Source organism: Acanthaster planci, linkage group LG02, assembly GCF_054643075.1.
Source record: "Acanthaster planci isolate LZ-2023a linkage group LG02, COTS_SCS, whole genome shotgun sequence".
In the NCBI taxonomy this organism is placed as follows: Eukaryota; Metazoa; Echinodermata; class Asteroidea; order Valvatida; family Acanthasteridae; genus Acanthaster; species Acanthaster planci.
The window spans coordinates 11,287,872-11,310,382 of NC_141778.1; the positions used below are offsets into that span (position 1 = coordinate 11,287,872).

Here is a 22,511-nt window from a genome sequence, read left to right on the forward strand (position 1 = left end):
TATTATGGTATAGTCCACAACTGATTCTCGCATGCTCGAGCGCTCGCGCGCATATCGCATATAGTGAGTACATTCTTTGGTAGCAGCAGTGCTGATGAAGTAGGCGGCCCCTGGCTCAGGCCCGAATTTCAATGAATGGTAGTATAGGCCATTAAACTTGGCTTGGTACCATAATTTCAAAACGTCTGGATTCGCACTGTGCTTTTGTAACACATGCTAACGTCAGAGCTTTATTTTTATTCCCTTACAAGTTCATTATCTAGGCTAGTTCAAATCTAGGCTGGAATAATTAAGCTAAGATCATGCACGGGAGATGTACATGTACTGTATGTTATATCCCTCCATCATGTACACGGTGATGCATTCACCACCAAAACCACGGAGCTATTGAAATACATGCCGAAACTGATGTTCTGCATATCTGAGTAAAATTAGGATTTTAAAATTCTGGAATCCCTTTCCACTCAAGTTGCAAACTGTGCATCTATGATCATGATACTACTATAGGCCCAGCTGCAAAAGAAATTTCATTATGGACCTTCAAATTTAGTTAGTCCTCCAAGTACTACAACTAGTCCTAGCCTGGAGGACGGAAGGAAGACATGCACGCCCTAAAATGTTCATATTGACATTGTTGCTGTATACCATGGTTATATGATGTTTAAATCTTGTCTTAGAATAGTTTGAGTCTGTTAACAGATTCTTACTCCAAGCCCCGCAATCCAAAGAGAATAAAGATGGATGCCAAGAGGTTGTCTCGGTTCCCAGCTCTTCTCTTCTGTCATCCATCCATGGAGGACTTGGCGTCAGCCATCGCAGCAAAATGTTCCCGCGAGTCGCTTTCCTTGACTTGTTTCACCCCAAATCCGGGATCACAGTCGCAAACGCTTGACTCGGTTGGTGTCACTGACGTCTTGCCAAGTAAACAAAGTGTAGTTTCTGGTTACTGGTACTCATTTTTTATCATGCAAAATAATTTCACCTTGTTAAAAATGTTTGAAATTAAAGATTTCATACTAGTTTTCGATTTTTGTTTTGTTTTTCAGTTTATACTTTTGACAGGGGTGGCTGATTTAAATCACCAGAAATCACCCGTTTAATTGTAATTTAAATCAAATAATTTTTATTACACACTGATTAAAATCAACAAATGTACATGTAAATTTTATTTAAATAGGATAAACGTGCAATTCTGAAAAAAAAATTTCAACAGATTTTTTTTTCCAGGTTTGGCACATTTTGAATGGCAAATCCCATTCTGTGAGCTATTGATAAGAAGTACATGTGTGGGTTTCACATGTGTTGCACAAATTTTTTTTGCAAAATTTTTTTATTCCATTCAAGCCACTTGTTTTGATTAAAATCAGATTTTGGGATGCATTGCGTGAATTACATGTAGAGAATTTATTATCATGATTTAATTTCACTTCAATTGAAGTGTCAACTTCTAAGTTAACGTGACGAAGTATCAGTGTATTGACATCTACCGTTTATTTCTACAAATAAAAATATATACTTCATAATGGCATGTGAAGTAGGTACATGTATGTGAAGATGACGGCATGTTTTTTTCAATTCCTGGTCCAATAAGTTGAGTTTTTGGTTAACAGATTCCTACGAATCAAAACGGTACTTTACCCTTGGCACCTGTACTGATCTCAGAAATGTCTGCAGGAACATTTAAGTGTATACTTTGTGTTTTTCACCCAAGCTCAGATAAAATTGAAGGAGGTTAATTGCCAGGATGTGATTTTAATCAAATTACTTTTATGCCACCTCTTAATTTTAATTCAAAATGTTTTGGGGTTTAGGGGATCTGTATCAATGTGTATTTCATGCAAACCTGCTCAACCCTAACACTTTGTTCCCTTTTCTAGCACCCTCTTAGCGAGGAGAATCTGACACATGTGCAGATGCGTCTTCAGCCAGTAGAGTTTCAGAAAAATGGCATTCTCTGGGATAGCTTCAAAGATGGATGGCCCAACTTGTTTATCGACAATGTCAAGCAGTGTGCTGGAAGAGATGGTAATTTAAATCATTGTTCAGGTTACAATCTCAGAGGACATGGAGAAGCTGTTCTCACGGTAGTGCAAAGTACAGAATTGTGCTTAGAGCAAAAACCAGATTTGCTACGCAGGAACTGGTTAACCACCTAAGACACTATGAGATGGCTATTGCTTATCACTGGTTCCCAGCTGATTTTCACTTTATGCACATTTCGGTGAGCTGTACACGTACTGTTATCTTAGCTGTGTGAACAACCCACCAAAGTTCATTTACTTTCATTTTTTGGGGAGCTGTTTCTGAGGAATGTTCCCCTCAAAAACATCAATTCTGCTCTTAAACTCAGATAAACAATGTTCAACCAAGATTCTTCATTAAAGTCTTTTTTCCACTGTATTCTTTCCAGTGATCTTTCTCGGTAGTTTCCACTCGCCAGAGGTGGTGTTTGAGCAACTGTCTCTCCTCTACACCATGCCAAGGTACATGTATAGTTGACAGTTGACTGTTAGACACAGCTTTGCCTTCTTACACCCCTCATTTCTTAATCAGCTGATCTCAGCAGGAATCCAATCCCTTTCTCTGATTGCTGCAGGTATCTTGTTAGATCTTTCAAGTTCATCCTTCCGTATTTCCCCACTGGAACCATGGAGAGGGTGGATACGGAAGGCCAAGTCGCAACAGCTAAGGTAGTCACCTCAAGGCAATATACCTGACAACAGCTAAGGTAGTCACCTCAAGGCAATATACCTGACAACAGCTAAGGTAGTCACCTCAAGGCAATATACCTGACAACAACTAAGGTAGCACCTCAAGGCAATATACCTGACAACAGCTAAGGTAGCACCTCAAGGCAATATACCTAACAACAGCTAAGGTAGCACCTCAAGGCAATATACCTGACAACAGCTAAGGTAGCACCTCAAGGCAATACAGCTAAGGTAGCACCTCAAGGCAATATACCTGACTAGCCCTCTCCACCAAGACAGTATTGCAACAAAGGGAAGGCCAAGTTGTCAAAACTCTTTTTTCATTTTTGCCTGTGTTGGTAGGTTCTTGCCATGATGTTGTCGTCTATTCCCAGCACCGCCCATGGTCCTGCCCAAATTGTAATCTTCGACATCCATGCCTTGCAGGAACGCTTCTACTTCTCCGACACTATCATACCAAGGTAGCCCATGCTCCCTTGTCTCATTCTGAGTTCAGACAGAGGCTAAATGAACTGCACTGTTAATGCCGTATCAAATTGTCACAACTTGTAACCTCAGCCTTTTGGCTTGTAGGGAGAAAGAGATGTTATTGCATTATGTATTACATTATGCATCACATCTTCATTTTTCATCTGTTGTCAGGCTAGAATCTGCCATTCCGTTGCTGCACCGTGAGATGCTGAAACTCCCACATGATGTCAAGTTCAATCTCGCTATTGCCTTCCCTGATGAGGGGGCCCACAAACGCTTCCACGGCATGTTTGAGGACTTTCCACTTATCACCTGCATCAAAGTGCGCAACGGTGACAAACGGGTTGTCACCATCAAAGAAGGTATCAAACCTGTGCTGGCATCGGTATTCGGTACTCATTGGCTCATGCGTGCTCGTCAGAGGGTGCTCTCTTGCCTCACTACAATTGCAATTGAGTCACGGATGCACTTTCACCTCACATTTTACCATCATTGCACGTAAACATGCTTTCAGTGGTCTGGGGTTCACATTCCACTCAACACATTTGATATTCTTAGCTCATCCTGCCTGTATGTTTGGTATGCAGGTGAAGCAAAGGACCAGCATATAATCATCATTGATGACTTGGTGCAGAGTGGAGGAACACTCATGAACTGTGCCAGGGTGAGGGAGTATTTCTCTTTCAGCGAATACGGCCGTTTCACAATAGTGCGCCACAAAGAGTTTGCCACGCGTTGGCCAATCGCAATGCGCGAAATTTGTCGACCCTGTGCGTGTTTGGAAAGGGTCGACAAATTTCGCGCGTTATGATTGGTCAACACGTTGCAAACTGTTGGTGGCGCACTATTGTGAATTATTGAAGCCAGACTTTGAATCCAACCTCAGGCCATATTGTTTTTCACAGTATTCACACTATGGCTTAGGACAAGATGACTTTTGATGGACTTGCGAGTCTTGTAATTGACTCAAATATACAGTAAACTCTGACTAAGTCGGCATCGCGTAACTCGTCATATCATCTTAAGTCAGCCTTTTGGTAAAATCCCGATCGTCTGTAATGCATTTGCATGGAAAGTTTCATTTCTAAGTCGGCATTTATAAGTCGTCATTTCGTATAAGTTGGCATGTTTTTCTTGGTCCCTTTTCCACAAAACCACAAAAATTCCTTTGTGTAAGTCGGCATTTAAAAGAATCACGCTTCGGTATCAGTTTCCTTCGCCATGGTTGCCAAGAAGTGTCAAGTGACAAGTCCAACACTGCTTGACTGATGTCTGTTTATTAGCAGCACAGGCCGTGGTTGATAATCGGCCAGCACGAGTACATCAATACCAGTAACCCCTCTAGTGCTAGATGCATGCACTCTGTCCATTTTGGGGGTCACTTTATGGAACGAACTTAACCAATGTGTGTGCGGATGAGTTTATGTCTTCTGTACCGTAACTGTATCACGTACGTACTGCACTGTCGAGTCGTGATGTGATATGCCGTCCTTGCTTCGTCCTTAGGGGCACATGGTCAATTATAGAATTTGCAGCCTGTGAGGATAATAATCAAGAACGAATTTGCTGGGATTGACCATGGAGGTACATTAGAAATAAACCAGGGTAAATCAAAGCCATTGAATTAGTGCAAGGAATCATAATGTACATAGGCAATACATGTGTACGTGTAAGTCGGCAAAATGACGCCTTACAGCACAAGTCGGCGTTCGCGTAAGTCATCATAATTTCTTGAGTCCCGAGAGTGCCAACTTAGCCGGAGTTTACTGTATTACCATACTCAACCAAGCAGCATGTACATGAATATAAAGGATGAACTTTGCTTGAAGATGACAAGTGTTATACACTGATCTAACATTAAATTCATAAATGTCAGATTAGTTTTCATTCCTACCATCCAACTGCCGTCTTAAGAATATTTACGGTAGTCAGCGTTTTAAGAGTTTTTTCCTTGTGCAGGTTGTGTGTATAATTGGTCTTGTCTTTATGCGTGTATTTTTGTTTACATTTTAAAATTAGTACAGCTTTAGTAGTATTTGTTTTAACATTATTTGTATTTATGTTTATTTTCCTTCAGAGAGCTGGAAGAACAAGTCAATTACCGATGTCAATGTTTTGTAGCTTTTCATTGGTTGAACAAATTAAAATATTGTATTCTGTTCTAATGCAGATATTTCGTTTTTCCCCAGGCTTTATTAGAGAAAGGTGCAGCCTCTGTCAGTGCATTTGTCACCCATGCCGTTTTTCCTCAAAACTCGTGGAGGGCCTTCACCACAGCAGAGGCAGCAGCTAGCAGCGTCAAATTTGAACATTTCTGGATCACAGACTCGATACCGCACGCCCGTACCATCGCCGAGCACGCTCCGTTCAAGCTTTTGTCCCTATGCGATGTCATATCGGAGACGCTCCTGGGATATGACCTGGTACAGCATATCTGATTGAAGGATGTTGGGGGTCAGAATGGTACAAGCGTTGTGATTGGATGAAATGAATGGTACAGCCCTCGTGATTGTATTTTAAGTTCATCCACAGTTACGTATCCTTTCATACAGTGTGTTAGTAGCAGTTGTTATGTCCACTACTCCAATCAGCAACATGAAATGTTTTGAATTTGCAACATCTTATTTGGTTACAAGTCAAGCCAGACTTGACAATTTCAGTGTAATTCATCAGTGCAAATACGTTTATATGTAAGCTGAATGAAGCTTTAATCCTTTGTTAATAATCAAACAGCTTAGCAGTACTGAAATAAAATGCACTGTTAAAATGGTCACAGGATCATGTTGGCTTGTCACATTATGGTTGATTTTTATAAAGTTTATTTAAACTTTTAAGCTTAACTCCTGGCTCTAAGTTTATCTTCAAGAAAACCAGCTCTGTTGTATTCAGAGGAAAGGTTCCAGTCTTGTTAGTTGACGCCATCACAATATCAGTGACTAGTAAAAACAGCGTGAACAGTGACAAAGGAATGCATTAGTTCCAGCTCTTGCGCTGGTCGTAAGGGATCTTGACAAGACTGAAAATTTCACTTGAGAAGTGAAAATGTTGGTATGATGAATACCAACAGAATCATCTTAAAAAGCATATTGTAAAGTGGCGCATTGTCTCTATCAAAGTCGGAGCACTGAGCCCCAGTTGGAAGTTGTTATTGGCACAGTTATATAGAACCAAATCATGTTAAAACGTCTTGTGTTGGCTATTTTGATAGATTTTGGATGGAAAGGGCTACTGTGTGGCCGGATGTTGTTTTCTTTGTGCAACAAGTGGTACTATATTCTAGATTCACAATTTGCTATATTCAGGTTTTATAAGAATAGCTTAAATAAGCTGATTTTAAACAATTAAATTATTGGACAAACTTGATCAATGTTGCTTGTTCAGATAGGACCGGTATGTAGTGTACGTTGAAGTTACTGGTAAAATAGCAGCATGCATGTACATGTACACAGCAAGGCATCAAAGGAATAACGTACATATAGTGGCTAAGACCCCGACATTGCAGCAAACTGGAAGCACCAGAAACTATTCATTTCCACAAATTTCAGAAAAAGTACACATGTGTTACTTTGTGATTTCAAATGTACAGTTCCATTAAATTTTTTTAAAAAGCAGTGTCTTCTTGAAAAACAGAAAAAGATCCATCAGTACTTCCACATGACTCTAAATTCTCAAGAAAACTGAGAAAATAATTTGTGAACTCGCAATCTCCTACTCCAGGAGCATTAAAAATGGGCAATTACAATGTGTCTTTGTGCAAAAGCAAGTACACTGTAGTCTTGATGAAACCTGACAGATTGATAGCTCAGTATGAAAAAAACATTAATCCTAACCACACCAAAGCTACAATGATGCTGCGAAATTTCAAGAGTCACTTGGTTAGAGTCGAATTCATAACTGAGTGCCCATGGAGTTGAGCAATGCCTATTCCCAGTCTAAACAGTTTTACAGATGGCATACTGTCTGTACTTTGAGACAATGAATCTGGATATAAGGATATTCCTTTAAGTCAAATGGGACTTCCCAACTACGCCGAACGGGTGTACATTTTTGTTTGTAGAGTGAAGGGAGCATTTTTTTAAGTTGATGCTTGGATTTTTTTAAGCATTGGAGGACAGAAAAAAAATCATTTCCTATGGTCTCAAAAAAGCAAATAAGGGCCTTCAAGTTGGAGGGAAGAATACAAACTATACACTTTCCACAAGGAAAAAAAATTTGTGGTTGGTTGGCAGATCCGAGATTTTTTTTCCAGTTCTGAATCGGGAAGATTGGTAAATCCGAGCACCAACTTAAAGAAACTCTCGCCTGACAAAGTTAAAAATGAGGAAATCTGGTGATCTGAAGAAAAGTTCGGTTGACTGCGTAAAGCAGCACATCTTTTAAAAAGTATGTCACATGCTTGAAAGTTAATTTGAATAAATATTGGTACCCTGGGAAATTTGGAGTGGTTAAATATGTTGTTCTTATTTTTTAACATGTTACATAACTTGGCAAATAGCATTTCAGACATGAGGGGGATTTTCTGAGGTTTAGCACATCTTACGGAACTGTACCATAAATTATTTTCCCAGCCTTGGCTCTGAAGCACGTTTTGAAAGTATCCACTTGAAGTTCTGACTGAACGGCTAGTTTCACGCTGAGTGGCTTAACTCTCTACGGTAAGTTGTCAAAGAGTTGCACTGTAAAATAAGCCACATACTTCTAACTCATCCAGCATCTATCTCGCCTGTCTTGATCAGGCTGGCACGGCCACATCAAATACAGTTTGCAGCAATCTCAAAAAAAAAACTGAAGTGATGTTGGTTTCTCTGGCAACAGGCAACCCTATTCACGGGGCCGAGGGCTTTCGTCTCTCCGTTGCTCTGATGATGCACTGTCACCTGTCCTGCTTGCACGCCGCCCTCTGACGCCAGCGCACCACATGCAAGCTGTGGTCAGACATGCTGGTTGCAAACACCAGCCCCACCTCCGCTTCCAGCCCCAGGCCGTCCAGCCAGCGCACTGCCCCAGCCACAAAGTTGGAGCCCCTCTTGGATCGCCGATAAGCTGGGAGGCGCCAAGATGACACAGCCTCGTGGGTTTGGGTGTTGAGGAGCCGTAGGTACTGATGGTCCAGTAGAAGGGTGAAAGATGTGCCAAGACCCAGCAAAATAAGGTTGCTGGAGTCGGTGTAGGGGATCAGCCTGGAAGTTGAAGGAGAGCAAAGTGGCAAAAAGGAATTCCAAATTGGTTTTTTGTCCAAACTTCACAGATTCCTCAAAATTCACCAGGAGCTTTGGGAGGATTTTGCAGGACTGAGGGTGGTGAAGCCAAGCCATTATTCCTTGTAATGGGGCTTCATGCCTTTTGACAAATTGAAGGGACCATAGAATTATTTTACTAAAACCCTTGAAATGGCACATTTGTGATTCAATTAACCTAATTTTTAGTTTTTGTTTTGCCATCATCTTCTGCATTTTGGAGCCTTTTCGGTTATATTCAGGAGTAAAACCTTGTCATCATCTCTGGCACTGAACTTCAATGTCACATTGATTTGTGATTAAAAAACTGACAGGAAGTTTTCATAGTTTGCTATCGTCAATTCTTATTTTTCTTTGGCAATTTACTGTTGTGTAAGTATAAGGTGATAAGCCACCAAGCAACATTGAGAAATGTTTTCAAAGAGTAAATTTGTGAATCAAAATTTGAACAAGCAACAGTGCCCTCATCACTTGTCAAGAGCTCAGACAATTTTTTCTGTTTAGAAAAATGAACTTAACTCCAAAAGGATTCCAAACAGCTTTCATGCAGTGGCAGAAGGTACAAAGATGCATTAACAGCAAGTCCAAATATATTCAATGCATGACCCTTTAATTACAAAGAATGTGCCACCAGATGCTTTCCTATACACAAGGGCTAATCCAGAATGACAACATTTTTCGTGCAGGGGGGGCTCAAACATCATGAAATTCTACTTTGCTCCTCCGGGCCAAAGAGTCGGTTGAGAGATCAACAACTCACTTTTTTAATTCAAAATTCTGGAATCTCCAGACTATGATGCCGATGTCGGAGGCACAGGCAATGTGGGTGCCATCCAACTGCAGGCGGGGCAGAAACGTCTGAGAGTGGAGAGTGGTGTTGCTGGGCGAGGTGAGAGTCTTGACGCACTGCGACTCAGCACTGTGCTTAAGACTCCAAACCTGCGGAAAAACACGTCAGCATTGCTGAGTTTTATGTTAATATGTTACAAAGGAAATGTTTTGTGCTGATGTGCTTGTCTGTGTTTTGTATGAAAATGACATGCTCTTTCTTTATACCTAAAGTGCAACTTGTCTCTATTTTCATGGATTTTCTGTTTCTCAGCGATTCAAGTGAAAAAACATTTCCAACAAAGTCGAATACTGATGGAATGCAAGCTCCACTAAATGCAACGGATGGAAACCAGAAATTGTGTACTGGAAGAAAATCAGCCTTGGCACTGCGCAGGTACTTAGTATTTTAAATCCAACTATACACAACAGCTTTTAACCACTCCTGGTTTTAACCGCATTTAGGACTACGAAGGGTAAGGCTGGCTGAAAAGTTAGCTGTCTGGTACCCAAGCACCTTTTGTTGCATACCTTTATTTCATTCTTGTCCATGGTCAGTAGTACTGGCTCACCAGAAGAGAATGTGTCAGATTCTATGCAGGCCTCACGTAAAATCACCTTATGAAAAAACATTCAAGGTCCGTAATCAATGTCATTGGTTTTTTATACCACAGGGGACAGATACAAAAATCAGGCTGCTTACATTTCAAGTGTCACCTTTAAATGAAATAGTGTCAACTTTTCAAAATAACAGCAAGATATCATACTTGAGTGACCCAGTCATTGTGTCCATGCAAAGTGTTGAGGAGAGCTCCGTCACTCAGACACCACAACTTGACTGTGGCATCGGCCGAACCACTGACCAACAGATCCAACTGGTCGCTGTAGTCAACGCTGAAAACTGCATCGGGAGAAGAAAGGATAAGGAGGTGAAGATGATGCTTCGGCTATGCGTACCTAATGGTATTTAAAATGTCATATCATATGTCGCAGCAGTCAACAACTGTTTTGTCATATCTCCGTCTTGATGTTTTTCATTATCCTGCACACTGCAGGGTTGCATGCATGCGTGCATGTGATATCATACAATGCTGGCTGATGTGATGTCTAGCAGTGAGGGTGATAAACAGTTATGTCATCCTGTCATGTGATCGTTCTGAGCCAATGAGAAACAGTATTTAAGACAGAGGTATGACAATGGCAAGTACAACCTTTCTACTATGCTGTTAAAACACACAGTCGGATTTTTCTATGGAAAAGCTGTGGCTTAATAGTATGTTTGTTTTTGTTTTCTGTTGCAGTGTATAAATGTACATACCTGCGCCACAATGGCCAGAGAACCGCTGAAGCCTGGTTCCCTCCTCCCAGTCCCAGCATGCAATGGTGTTGTCAAAGGACGCCGTGATGAGTTTATTATCGTCAAACTTGATGTCGGCGCAGGTGTGTGTCTGGAGCACCTTGAGGCACTGGCCCGTGGTAACTTCCCACAGTCGGACGGTAAGATCATCCGAACCTGCAGATGAAAAGAAAGGGGAAATTTGACTAATATTACACAATCCATGAGGTTTGAATTGGACGTGTTATCTGCATTTTTAATCTGCTGTATTTACTCTTTTGAGATTTCGATTTGTGGACTTGAATGAGAAGCGTTAGATACCTGAAGCCAGTTTACCATCCCGATAATGGAGGGCATAAACCCTGGCACTGTGGCCCTGCAAGGTCAAACTGTCAAATGCACACCCTTCCTTCAGCTGCCTGAGGCGTAATGCAAAGTCCCTGTATGCAGCTTTCCAGTCCACCCCGTTCTGGTCAAAGTATCGCTCCTGTTCGGCGGGGTTCAGTCCCAGCCGGCAGCAGGCATTCTGCCAGGCCGCGGCGCAGCTGTTCACCATCTTGTTCCAGTGCCGGTTGACCAGGCAGCAGCGACAGAGTGTCTCGGCGTCCAGCCAGGCCAGGAGGTAGTTGCCCAGCTCAACCGGGAGCAGGTGAAGGAAGTCCCGCTTGACCAGTCCCTCCAGCTTGGTGGAGAGGTGACCAAGCTGCTTTGCCCCGCAGGAAGAGATCAGACGGTCCAAGGTGGCACATCGCTGCTCATCATCCAACTCATCCTTAAATGTCTTAACCAGCTGGTCTTGCCAAACGTTAAACTTGTCCAAGTCCATTGTTGCTGTATTGTCTCTACTCGGAACACAGAAATCTACAGCTTACGTCCAGTTGTTGCACGTCTTGTAGTTTTGGTTCAAAGATTTCCATTCTCCTGGCATATGCAAACAACAACAAATTAGCCTAGTTTTCAACCATGTCCATCAAGCCCACTAAATCAGGCAATTCAGAAAAACGTGGACCTGACTAACCGTGGGAGGCTTTCTTGTCATTTGAATTTTAGTTTGACATTGTAATTTTTAAATTATCACATTTATTCATGTAGTTCCATTTATGCTTCATCATATTTATGTCCAACTATAAAAGCGACAACTGTAAATAACCTACATGTATACTGGACATACATTGTAACTGAAGGCTTAACACCTGTCATGTCTGTCACTCTATACATGTACATGTAGTCACCAGGTCCCTAAGTTCAGCAGCAACTTGGACGTACGGTTGGTTTTTACAGTAAATGGGAAAAATAAGGACCTAGTGACCAAGTATATAAGAAGGGACATTAGTTAGGCTCATCGCCTATGCACAGAGAAAAGGAACTTCAATACACAATACCCACGGCATAAGTGTATGACATAAAATCTTTGCAATTCCTAAGTTTGGGGGCACTCCATGACAACCAACAGCCAGAACATGGTCAAGATATAGCTGGGGTAACCCGGGGAAGCCCTAGGCTAGCAAAGCATGGGTAGATGCAGCTGAGTCTGAGCTGACAGCTGAGTTCAGATTGGTAAAGTATTTCCTTGCCCTATGCATAGTCTGATGGAGACATCTTTGATCCTAGGCCCAATCATTATCCTTCTTTCAAATTACATCCTACAACAAGTCTTACTAGCCCCATACTACTCGGGGCCAGTCTACTGGACTACCTCAAAGCAGGTACATGTAATCTAGTATTTGAGTACAAGGCTGTGTAGACCATGTACATGTAGACTGGCCTTTGCTACTGCTGGAACCTAATAAGCCCCTCTGTGTGTCTTTTAGCCATTTTACTGTACACATGGTGGTAACGGGTTCTGTTTTGAATCCCTGACAAATGATTTTGTTAACTCAGAACACATTTTCTAATTTCCAAGAATGATAAATTTATGCAAATTACCTGCCAAACAAATAGTAGTTGTTTGAAATCAATTCTGGTGATATTTCTATGTCAACTAACAAAGGTCAGATGTAACAGGGACACAAAATGTCACACTTTTGGACCCCTAATTTCTGGAATTACCTATTTATGATGAGCCGTGTCATGAAGCACATACTCTACATGTATAGCTCTTGAAAATTTTATAAAAGTGGTTTTTTGGACCAGGATTTTTGGATTTGAAAATGTTATAGATGTAACAATGGTTTTTAGACCATGAGACTGACCAGTTTTGGAAAAATCTGAGTTTTTAATGACGAATCTCTTGTTTTCCATCCAATGTGGCCGTGCCGTACACTTTATTTATTTACAGATCTGTTCATCCAACAGCACATTTAGTGCCAATTACAGGATGAAATGACAATTACGAAGACCAAAAAGAAATATTCAGTTTTAGAGGTGGGACGAAAACCCCAGAAAAAGATTCCAGGGAAAACATGAGGAATCAGGTAGGGACCGAAAACCCAATCCACATGATGTACACGTAGGGGGGATTCAAACCCAGGTTGCAGCGGTGGAAGGCCGAGGAAAGAGTGACTGCACCAACCTGACTCCCCTTGTGTGCAGCACACTGCTCATGCAGAGGGCCAATGGATGAGCAAGCTCCACATCTCAGTTCAACCATTCCCTGAGGCGGTTCAACCATTTTCGGGGGTGGGGGGATGGAATTTTATTTTACCTTTCCCAGCCACACAGCACAGCGCTTGTAGCACTTCCTGCCAGTATCAATCCAGTTATTCAGCAAGGGTGGTCGTACGATGAGAACGAGATTCAATCCTCGCTCTCCGAAAAATGGTCAAACCAACTTAGCTTGGTCAGCTGCATCTGCATGAGCAGTCTGATGCACACAAAGTGTAAAGTACAGAGCGATCGTCGTGGGATGGAAAACAAGAGATGGGTCACTAAAACTCTGATTTTTCCAAAACTGGTCAGTCTCATGGTCTAAAAACCATTGTTACATCTATAACTTTTCAACAACTACACCTTTATGTATCTATAAAAGACAATGGCTCTGATGGGAAAATTTGATTTAATAAATGGTATGTGCATCACCAGTAATTTACGTCAGAGACTGGGCCTAGCATTATGACCACGACGACCCTTAGTACAGTAAAATAGCCAAAAAAGGTTCACAGAGGTAGATTTTGGTTTCAAGAAGAGGGCCTCCCTAGTACCTGATATTGTTTGAGGCTGAGCAAGGCACTGCTCAGTAAACATTTTTACTGTTGTGCAAATTTATTGTACTCTGGAGTCCTGAGTTTATTATCCTAATGGATATCATTTAAAGGCAAATCAACTCCAGACATGAAATGGAGTCGGCTGCCATGTTCGTATAAGATTCAAGATTGCACTAAATAACAGGGACACATACCGTACACATATGTAATGTCTTACCAGTCATGTGCTACTTTTCATACTAACATGACTAATGTTTGTTTGTTTATTTGTTTTCTTTGACAAATCCCAAACAGATTACAAATGATCATACACAAACAACTGAATTAACTCAAACAAAATAAAAAGAACTACATATACCAAATCCAGGGCACTACCAAGGATAGCACAAAAAAGCTAAAAATAGCTTATTTCCATTGTGATCCTCCAAGAGAAGTAAAAAAAAAATGGATATGGCATATAAATAAGTAAACAAAAAACAATTTTCAAAACTCACGGTAATTAAAGTACTCTTAAGGACAATGTATATCAAAACTAAAATTATTTTGAATTAAAAAAGCTACAATTCTCATTGCACATGAAATTTTGATACAATAAAATACAGTACACAAGACAGGACAAAAAGAAATAACCATACAAAAGACATTGATAACGGCGAACAACCACGTCAGCCAACGACAAAGAGAGTATTCTCCTGCAGTTGCAGTTCATCAAACTGATACATTTTGACAGCCTTCTTGATGCAATGGTCATGAAGGTAGGTTGGTATTGCCAACATAACACGGAAGTTTATTCCATAGTTTTGCTCCGGTAACTTGGAATGAGTGTTGACTGTAATGTTGATGATGAGGTACAACAAGAGACCAGTAATTTGAGCAAGTGTTGGAAAAGTAAGTCGTAAGTGTCAACTGAAAAAAATCTGATAGGTTAGCTGGCATGGCGAGTCATGCTATTTAGCGTCAACAAAGCAGCAACAAGTTAGTCAAGCATATTTATGCTAAGTTTTCTGTATAAAATGTTAATTAGGATCCTACATGTACATATCAAATTCAATGTATTATATCCATCTGAAATCATTTTTGAGTGTTGAAATTTGAGTGACAAAGTCGGGCCTGTTTGTGCAGTCCGACCAGCCGCCATCTTGTTTTCGCACAGATGGCAGAGGAAAGAAAGATGGCAGCCCCCATACATGTACATCACGAACAAATTTTGTTTTCCTGCGAGAAACTGGAAGCAAATTTGGTGTTTCTCTTATACAGTGGGAAGTGTTAGAGTCTCGAAAAAATAACAAACCCATTTTAAATCTGTAGAGGGTATTTTCAAGTTGTTGACGCTTTGTGATGCTGTGTGTTGATGCTTGTTGACGCTAACTAGCATAACTGGGCATGGTTGGAGCCATAGCAATCATGATACGAAATATATCGCACAACTTCAGTTGATCACATCTGATCTGTATAGGAAGCTAACCAACTTGTTTGTAATGATCCACCTCTACTCTAGGCAGCTAGAGTCAGGGTGACAGTAGGTGAGTCCTAGGCTAAAGATTAAGAACAAATCTTATCAATTTGTTTTGGGAAATTGGGATGTCTGTAATTTAGCTTTGGTCTGTTTAGTCAAACTATCATACCAGAATGATGAGCAGTACTAATTCACCTCCAGAGGTGGGGTCCGGCATCCGCTCCTCTCCCACACAAGCGGAGCGGACGTTGGACCCCGTTCTGGGGGTTGTATTATTAATCATAGTGACACTGAACCAGTGTTTTTAACGGGGTAGTCAAAGTATTTTACCATGTTTACCATGTACAAAAAATTCAGTCTGCAGTTGTTAACTTTACTTATCACTTTGGTATGGCAGTCATCGTTTTGCCACTAAGTGACTGGTCAATCTCAGCACCAAGATACATGCAGGCCTACTTGACTGTCAGTGTCGTGACTTTGAGCTCAGATTTTATAATGTTCAACCACATCAACATGGTCGACAGGTATGACAGTAGTACAGGACAATGTTTGTCATGTCTGTAAAATATCATTTCGCACTCCTGGCATCATGCGTCATTGCTTGGCATGTTCGTGTGGTGCACAGTTAATTGTGATGGTCAGGTGATGGTGTGCACTGTCACCAGTGGCAGTACAGGGGGCTGGTCACTAGCCTGGTAGGCCTCGTAGTATTTCAAGTTCAACATGTTCGATGCATTTGAAAATGTTGAAAAGCTTGCTTCTTTTGACGAGAAGTCCTTTTGGTTGGCATTAATGTCTGAATTTTTGCATAGACACAACTAGCAGTAACTTACTAGGCCCTATCAGTAGTAGTGGGCCTTAAATTAAGCTAAGTAATACTTACAATAATGGGCTTGTCCCACTTACATGTACAGGATTCCGTGTTCGTTCCACTGCTCTGCACGTACATAGGTTGGCTGCGCCTACCTGTAATGCAGGCAGGCTGGACATCGAAAGCAGGCTTCCGCAAGAACAAAGTTCAATAATTTAGATGGGTTGCCAGCTCGTCGTTATGTACTTCATTAAGGCTTGTCGTCTAGGTAGAAGGTGTGTATATTGCCTCGATTTCCATCGACAACTGAGGGCGCTACTTCGTTTTGTTAGAACAAACTGAGCCATGCAACATGCCTTGGTCGTGTGTGTAATGCGGTGAAAAGTTAACTGGGCCCATGTGGCATCACAGCAATGTCCCGTAGGTCCGTACGTTTTAGTTGAAACTCTTGTTAAAATCCTTCCGTGATTATGTGTCTTAATAACCACAACACTATCCTTGCATCACCCGTAACTTTAATGCTAGGCTTTAGTATTGTACTGTGAGCTCTGTGCATTGTCCTTTGTCAGTTTGCTTGGGCATGTTCGGATGTTGGGAGCAGGTTAAAGGTGCCTTTCCGTGTGTGTGTCAGCACCTGCACCAAGCGTTGCATATCCGTCAAAATTGCTCGCGGGGCGATTTTGATGGCCGAATGCAATGCACATGCGTGTTATGTGAATGGTCAATGGAGTCAATGTTTGTGTCTGTGAAGGTGAAACGCATGAATGCATCACGTACATGACGTACGCAACGCACCCAAAAAAGTACATATGGAAAGTTGCCTGAAGGCTTAATCGTAGCATACAATACCATGGGAAATACAGGTATTTCACAATAGTGCACCTCTAAGAGTTTACAATGCCAACCACAATGCACAAAATCGACCCAGCGTGTGTTTGGAAAGGTCGACAGATTTTGCAAGTTGTGACTGGCCAATGCGTCGCAACCTCTTGGAGGTGCACTTTTGTGAATCCCCTGTATTGTACATTGAGCAACCCATATGAGGATAGGTCAACTGGTACACTGACCAACTCCTACGTTGACCAACTCGTGTGCCGACCAACTCTACATGTATGCTGTTCAACTCGTGTGCCACAATGTGATGCGCTGTTGGTTCAAAGGCGCCTTACCGTTTGCGCGTCAAAATTTGTGCCAAGCCTTGCGTATCCATCAAGATTGCTCCTGAGGCAGTTTTGACGGCCAAACACAATGCGCACATCTGTTATGTTGATGGACTCGATTTTTGTGTCCATAAAAGTGGAAAGCCTGAACACATTGTGTATGCAATGCACCCAAAAAAGGTAGATGTGGAAAGGTGGCATTAGTCTGAACTCTGGAGTCAAATGACCAGAGAACATTAAAAATTATTCTTTTCAGAACTACAAATTAAAAAACTAATCCATTTTTAAAGAATAGCATCAAGATTTATAATTGAAATTCACAAATTTGTAGTCAGAAAATGGAAATTATACAAGGCAGATTCACTGAGGGCAAGGGAAACACAACAACACACGTTTTACTAACGGTGCAATTTGGTGTACGAGTTGGTCAGCATACGAGTTGGTTGGCGTATGAGTTGACCAGCATTCCTCACTTTCAGCAGTTTAGTCCGGCATGTTTGATGGGTTTGGTTGTGCCCTGTGCAGGGACTGCCGAGATTGCCTAGATGTTTTATACCGGAGTCATTGAGTTACCCTGGGCTGGACTGGCAGAAGTACTTCCAATCTCTACCCCATCCTCAGTTACATATTCATGAGATGTTGAGGTTGTGGAAGGCATACACAAGGTTTCTTCAGGCACACCCTTTTAAAGCCCAGGCTGCCAACACATGTAAGTTGTGAAAGACCCCCCCAAAAATGTGATGGCCAACCGCAGGATATCCCACCACCCTGCATGATCAAAATGTTACACTGTTCTCATGGAGATTTCCACCTCGTACCCACATAACCAGTGATTTGAGGGGTGTATTTTCAAACAAAACCTGCCTTCGTCATGTTCCTGCCTGTAGGCTTACTTGTTGATTTATTGGAATGAAGGCTATGAATGCCACTCATTTTTCCCTACAAGGACCTATAACTATCATCCATCTGAAATACATAAAATGTCATAAAAAGTCAAATTGATCAGTGAAAGGTACGTGCATGTACAGTGTAGTCACTCACAAAACTTGGAAGCTTTCAGGGGTGCGTTTTGGCGGTCATAACTAAGAACTGATTCAGTTGTAAGTCTTCAGAGCTTTTCCTTGGGTAAGAATTATCTGTGTTTATGTAGTACTCAAACCCTAAAACCTAAAAACAATTAACCAAAGAGAAACAACTGAACCAATTCTTGGTTATGACCGCCATTACATACCCCAGACCTGTCTTATAGGGTTTGTGCACAGGGTGTCAAGAGGCGTTCGTAAATGGAAGTCTGTCCGATTTTGTTCTTTACTTTCGTTGTTTTTCCTGCCTCCATGCTCCATCAAATTGTCGTTGTTGAATGTTGTGTTTAGGCATGGAGAGGTGTGTCTTTGTGTTCAAGTGACAATTTAATGGGTTGGCCTGGACAGCAAGCCATGTTAATGTCCATTTGCTGTAATTGGTGCTGACAGGTCTTTTGATGGGCCTTGGTGATGCCATCTGCCAGCAGGCCATTGAGAAGGCGGGGCTCAAGAAACATGATGTCATTCGCACCGTCAGACAGGCCTCCTTTGGACTCGTCATTGGTGTACGTGAGAGAACGCTTTAGCCTACCCCTAACAAGTGTCTCATCTAGCTACTTGGACGGGCAGTTTTTGCTTGTTTTAAAATTTACAAAGGCCATTTTTTTACCTAAATCCTTATACTGGTGGTCAACCCTTCACATTTCTTTCCAAAACACTAATTATAGTGGAATTCAAGGCAAATAAAGGCAAAGATGGCACCAAGGGATGTCCATTTCTAAAATTATCCGGGAAAAGGACCGGACAGGCAGTTTTTAACCTTGGCAGGAATGGACAGGAAAATGTTGCAAGATTTCCCAGACGAACCCTGCCGCTAACCATGCTCCAAGTCTGGTTGATATGTTGTAAGAACTAATGTTCATCTGTACTGTTGTATCCAACCATGGAGGAAGGAGGCCATGTTACTTCATCATCCAACAAGCACTGGAGACTTTACGTTTTTTCACGTGTTTGTAACTTTGTTTTATTATTCACGTTTTCCCCAAATCTGTTCAGAGGTTTAAAATGTCCGGTGAAGAGTTTGGTACCTAGCCACCACAATTCTTGAATTTTACATACACCAAGTTTTAAATTGTGGCATAGAACAACTATGCCTCTGATTGGTCAAGTTCTTCCAAAGCTGAATGGACACTATCTTTATTGCAAATACACATTGAGGTGGAAGTTGTTTTCTTTAGCAGACCTGCCAACATGCCGTACTCCTTTCTGAGGTCAGGCATGACCACAGAATAGATTGAAAATTGAAATGAACTGAAGGCTCATTTAAATACCTTCTAATCTATTTTGTGGTAATGCCTGACCTCAGGAAGGAGTAAGGCAAGGTTGGCAGGTCTGTTAGAGGCGACTATAAAGTAGCTGGACATAACCACTGGAGCCAGTGATCTCTGACCAACAAATGAAGGAGAAGTACGGAAGGATGAGAGAATTTCTTTTCTAAGAATGGCCAATATCAACCATGACTGTTTATAACCTAGCCTGATTTTTTCTCTGTTTTCCTTATCCTCAGGGTCCACTGTTATTCGCCTGGTACAGAACTCTAGACAAGGTGATAAAGGGCACAGGTGTAATCAAAGCACTGAAGAGTGTTGCAGTTGATCAGGTAAACAAACACATTTTAAACATCTGTGAGTCCTGTCAGTTTCTCTCCACACAACTGGATGATTGGTAAAATCATAAATAAATTTTTAATAATGGAAAATTAGATTATATGTTTCATCTATCTTCTCATTCTTTGCAGATGGTGATGCCACCCATATTCTTGACGTTGTTTTACTCTGCGATAGGGCTTACTTCTGGCCTGTCCCCTGCAGACGTGGTAGACAAACTGAAGCAGGTATGTTGATGTGTTTTGAGTTGAGAATATTGTAAGGTCTGTATGTTAAAGACACCTCAGACCATGGCTCCATCAATGAAGTTGACTTTGGCTAGCATTAACACAGAAGTTTATAGGACATTGCCTCGATTATTATTTAGCTTCTGAATTTTGTTCTTATTTATATTTTAATTGAAATCATTTTAATTTAAGTGTTGACATTTCGAGTCTGGGAAGCAGACTTTAGGACTGCAGTGTTAAAGTAAGTGTTTGCTTGCCCTGGCCGGCTTGGAATGTTTATTGTCCTTTTCTGTTCTCCTTTCTCCTCTCTTTTGTCAAACTTTTCATTCTTTCTTCTGCCCTCATCTCCTTTTCCCCTCCAACTTCAGCCCATGACTCTCGCTTCCTTCAGTCCTTCACTTTGTCTAGTCATGCTTTTTTCTCCATTTTGGCTACTTTTCGTTTTCCAGTTTTAGTATCCTTTTCACAGGTAATTGCTTTTCACTGTACTTGTGTCGTTTATCGACCAAATAAACAATAATTAGCTAAATTTCATCTCTTCGTTTCTTTTTTGTGAATAATCTAATAAATTTTCTTTTCTCTTGTAGAACATGAAGCCGACATTGATTACAAATTACAAGGTAAGGATTCTATCCTGTGGTTTGGGAATGTTGACAGCAACTTGTAAGTAATGTTTCTGAGAACAACTAGGGTAAATAAACTGATGAAATTTAAATTTGGAAAGTGGAGAACTGGATGTTTATCTTGTGGAATGGTGCCTCAATTTTAATCAAACCATTAGTCAGCATGGTGTTTTGGTTGTATCTGATCTGCCAACACCAAGAATAACTTGCAGTTCACAAATGCCAGTGCCCCAGTATGTGCCTACATGCTGGAATACTCAAGAAAAGATTCAGTCATATTCTTTTGGGTTGCTTTCGTCATTTATTCTTTCCTTGATAGGAGAAGTTTGTATAAAATTCTTGATTTGGCATTATAGATCTTTGAAAGCTGACGTTCCACATTCCATTTTCCTCAATATCATCCTTTTGGAAATTTTTTTTTGCTTCCAGATTTGGCCCGCTGCTCAAGTCATCAATTTTTACTTTGTCCCACTGCAGCACAGGTGGGTGCTTCTTGATTTCTCATGTCATACATATTCAACATGGGAAAAAACATGTATTTGCTTAGTATGCATATTGAAGAAGGGCTGATACAAGAAGCTTTGCAAGCTAAGTGTATATTTTTTATGTTTCCTGTAGCCTTATTTGGCACATATTTGAAGCAGTGATTGGACTTAACACTTCAGACCAAGCCGGTGATTAGGAAACATCTATATTTGAAGGTCAAATTTACTTCCTGGTGCGAAATTTCATGTAATGATGACATCACATTTTTGTTTCCTTGTATTTAGAGTCCTAACTGCCAACTTTGTGGCTCTGTTTTGGAATATTTACCTAAGCTGGATGGCAAATAAAGGACGAGGATCAGACAAAAGAGAGACGATCGCACCTGAAACCTGATTGCGTGCTGATTGGGCTGTTACCACTATCCCTCCAATGTGCTTAAATGGGATTTATTTGGAAGGTTTTCAGACTGAGAAAAAATTTTCAGGCATATAAATGCATTGTGAGCAGTACTTGATACAGTATTGATCTTATTTATTATGTTCGTGGTACTATCCTAGTAACTTTTGAAGAAATAGTTTGCTTAATCTCATAAATGTTTTAAGCATGGGAAATAAACTGGTAAAATAAGTGTTAATTCAGGAGTCAAACTAACATTCTGCTTTTACCTCACTTTCATCATCAATTTATATTTGTTGTCACTATTAAATTGCTCCTTCTGAGAAAAATAATGTACTTGTATTTTACCTCTTTAGAGTTCAACACAGCTGCCTATAGTGTTGGAACAGTATAATACCGTGTATTGTGCTTACAGAAATAGCAAAATCGCACAATATAGACAAAAAAAGACTTAGTTTAAATATAACATCAAACCTAGACGAGTGAAATGATTGCGGTTGCACAATGTATCAATGTTTTGAGTATGTGTGGTTCTGAGAGAAGAACCGGGGAGTTATTTCTGTCACCATGAAAACCTTCAAGTCTTACCAAACATCTAGCCTTATAAAAAACTAAAACCTTAACACCAAAATAGTTGTGTGCCCCTGCGGGATTACTAAAAAGTGAACTAAATCACTGTCAAGTAGTTTTCCCATAGCATGACTAAGAACCCTAATTTGCAAAATCACAAACAAACAGTTTAAGGATGATAACAAATTTTGTCACGTCATGAGGTTTTTTCGGTCCTAGAAACTAGTCCTTGCATTGCTGCTCATATTTTAGTGTCTTTTGGAATACCCATTTTGCCTACTGTGTGGTGCCTATTTTTAACTCACCAGGGATGCAAGTTTTCAGGCAAAACCCTCATTTCAGGCCTTTTCTTGGAAAATGTACGGCT

General features: G+C 40.9%; 3 protein-coding genes across 10 annotated transcripts; 2 read left to right on the forward strand and 1 right to left on the reverse strand.

The window, feature by feature from the left end:
- The first annotated feature begins 57 nt into the window (after window positions 1–57).
- Window positions 58–7,617, forward strand: LOC110978287 (uncharacterized). 4 transcript variants are annotated; one of them, XM_087132010.1, is made up of 9 exons: window positions 58–138; window positions 678–896; window positions 1,878–2,025; window positions 2,411–2,483; window positions 2,597–2,690; window positions 3,054–3,172; window positions 3,354–3,544; window positions 3,770–3,846; window positions 5,372–7,617. In XM_087132010.1, exons 1-9 carry the CDS (start codon window positions 136–138, stop codon window positions 5,618–5,620), a joined length of 1,173 nt encoding a protein of 390 aa, XP_086988136.1. In that variant the 5' UTR covers window positions 58–135; the 3' UTR covers window positions 5,621–7,617. The 4 variants fall into 4 exon arrangements, with proteins under 4 accessions (XP_086988136.1, XP_086988152.1, XP_086988142.1 ...); XM_087132026.1 differs by having other exon boundaries at window positions 683–896; XM_087132016.1 differs by having other exon boundaries at window positions 65–896.
- On the reverse strand, window positions 5,966–16,229 carry fbxw2 (F-box and WD repeat domain containing 2). Of its 2 annotated transcripts, none has more exons than XM_022233160.2 (7): window positions 16,089–16,229; window positions 10,905–11,504; window positions 10,566–10,760; window positions 10,015–10,148; window positions 9,779–9,865; window positions 9,180–9,358; window positions 5,966–8,362 (listed from the first exon to the last, which is right to left on the reverse strand). In XM_022233160.2, exons 2-7 carry the CDS (start codon window positions 11,407–11,409, stop codon window positions 8,056–8,058), a joined length of 1,407 nt encoding a protein of 468 aa, XP_022088852.2. In that variant the 5' UTR covers window positions 11,410–11,504; window positions 16,089–16,229; the 3' UTR covers window positions 5,966–8,055. The 2 variants fall into 2 exon arrangements, with proteins under 2 accessions (XP_022088852.2, XP_086988121.1); XM_087131995.1 differs by having other exon boundaries at window positions 16,066–16,228.
- Window positions 16,230–16,289: 60 nt separating this feature from the next.
- Window positions 16,290–22,390, forward strand: LOC110978288 (mitochondrial inner membrane protein Mpv17-like). Of its 4 annotated transcripts, none has more exons than XM_022233173.2 (8): window positions 16,290–16,417; window positions 17,679–17,862; window positions 18,626–18,741; window positions 19,743–19,835; window positions 19,974–20,069; window positions 20,657–20,689; window positions 21,122–21,174; window positions 21,463–22,390. In XM_022233173.2, exons 2-8 carry the CDS (start codon window positions 17,790–17,792, stop codon window positions 21,569–21,571), a joined length of 573 nt encoding a protein of 190 aa, XP_022088865.2. In that variant the 5' UTR covers window positions 16,290–16,417; window positions 17,679–17,789; the 3' UTR covers window positions 21,572–22,390. The 4 variants fall into 4 exon arrangements, with proteins under 4 accessions (XP_022088865.2, XP_022088869.2, XP_022088866.2 ...); XM_022233174.2 differs by lacking the exon at window positions 16,290–16,417 and adding an exon at window positions 16,469–16,601; XM_022233172.2 differs by lacking the exon at window positions 16,290–16,417 and adding an exon at window positions 16,658–16,796.
- Window positions 22,391–22,511: the final 121 nt, after the last annotated feature.

What these genes read in the sequence shown, in the direction of transcription:
- LOC110978288 (XM_022233172.2), top strand. Translation starts at nt 16,758, where the DNA reads ATGCATCACGTACATGACGTACGCAACGCACCCAAAAAA. An exon ending in AGAGTGTTGCAGTTGATCAG is followed by an intron (nt 19,836 to 19,973) that starts GTAAACAAACAC and finishes CATTCTTTGCAG; the next exon opens with ATGGTGATGCCACCCATATT. An exon ending in TTTGTCCCACTGCAGCACAG is followed by an intron (nt 21,175 to 21,462) that starts GTGGGTGCTTCT and finishes CCTTGTATTTAG; the next exon opens with AGTCCTAACTGCCAACTTTG.
- LOC110978287 (XM_087132010.1), top strand. An exon ending in GCAGTGTGCTGGAAGAGATG is followed by an intron (nt 2,026 to 2,410) that starts GTAATTTAAATC and finishes TATTCTTTCCAG; the next exon opens with TGATCTTTCTCGGTAGTTTC. An exon ending in CACTCATGAACTGTGCCAGG is followed by an intron (nt 3,847 to 5,371) that starts GTGAGGGAGTAT and finishes GTTTTTCCCCAG; the next exon opens with GCTTTATTAGAGAAAGGTGC.
- fbxw2 (XM_022233160.2), bottom strand. Translation starts at nt 11,409, where the DNA reads ATGGACTTGGACAAGTTTAACGTTTGGCAAGACCAGCTGGTTAAGACA. An exon ending in GGATGGTAAACTGGCTTCAG is followed by an intron (nt 10,761 to 10,904) that starts GTATCTAACGCT and finishes TTTCATCTGCAG; the next exon opens with GTTCGGATGATCTTACCGTC. An exon ending in ACAATGACTGGGTCACTCAA is followed by an intron (nt 9,866 to 10,014) that starts GTATGATATCTT and finishes TTTTTTCATAAG; the next exon opens with GTGATTTTACGTGAGGCCTG.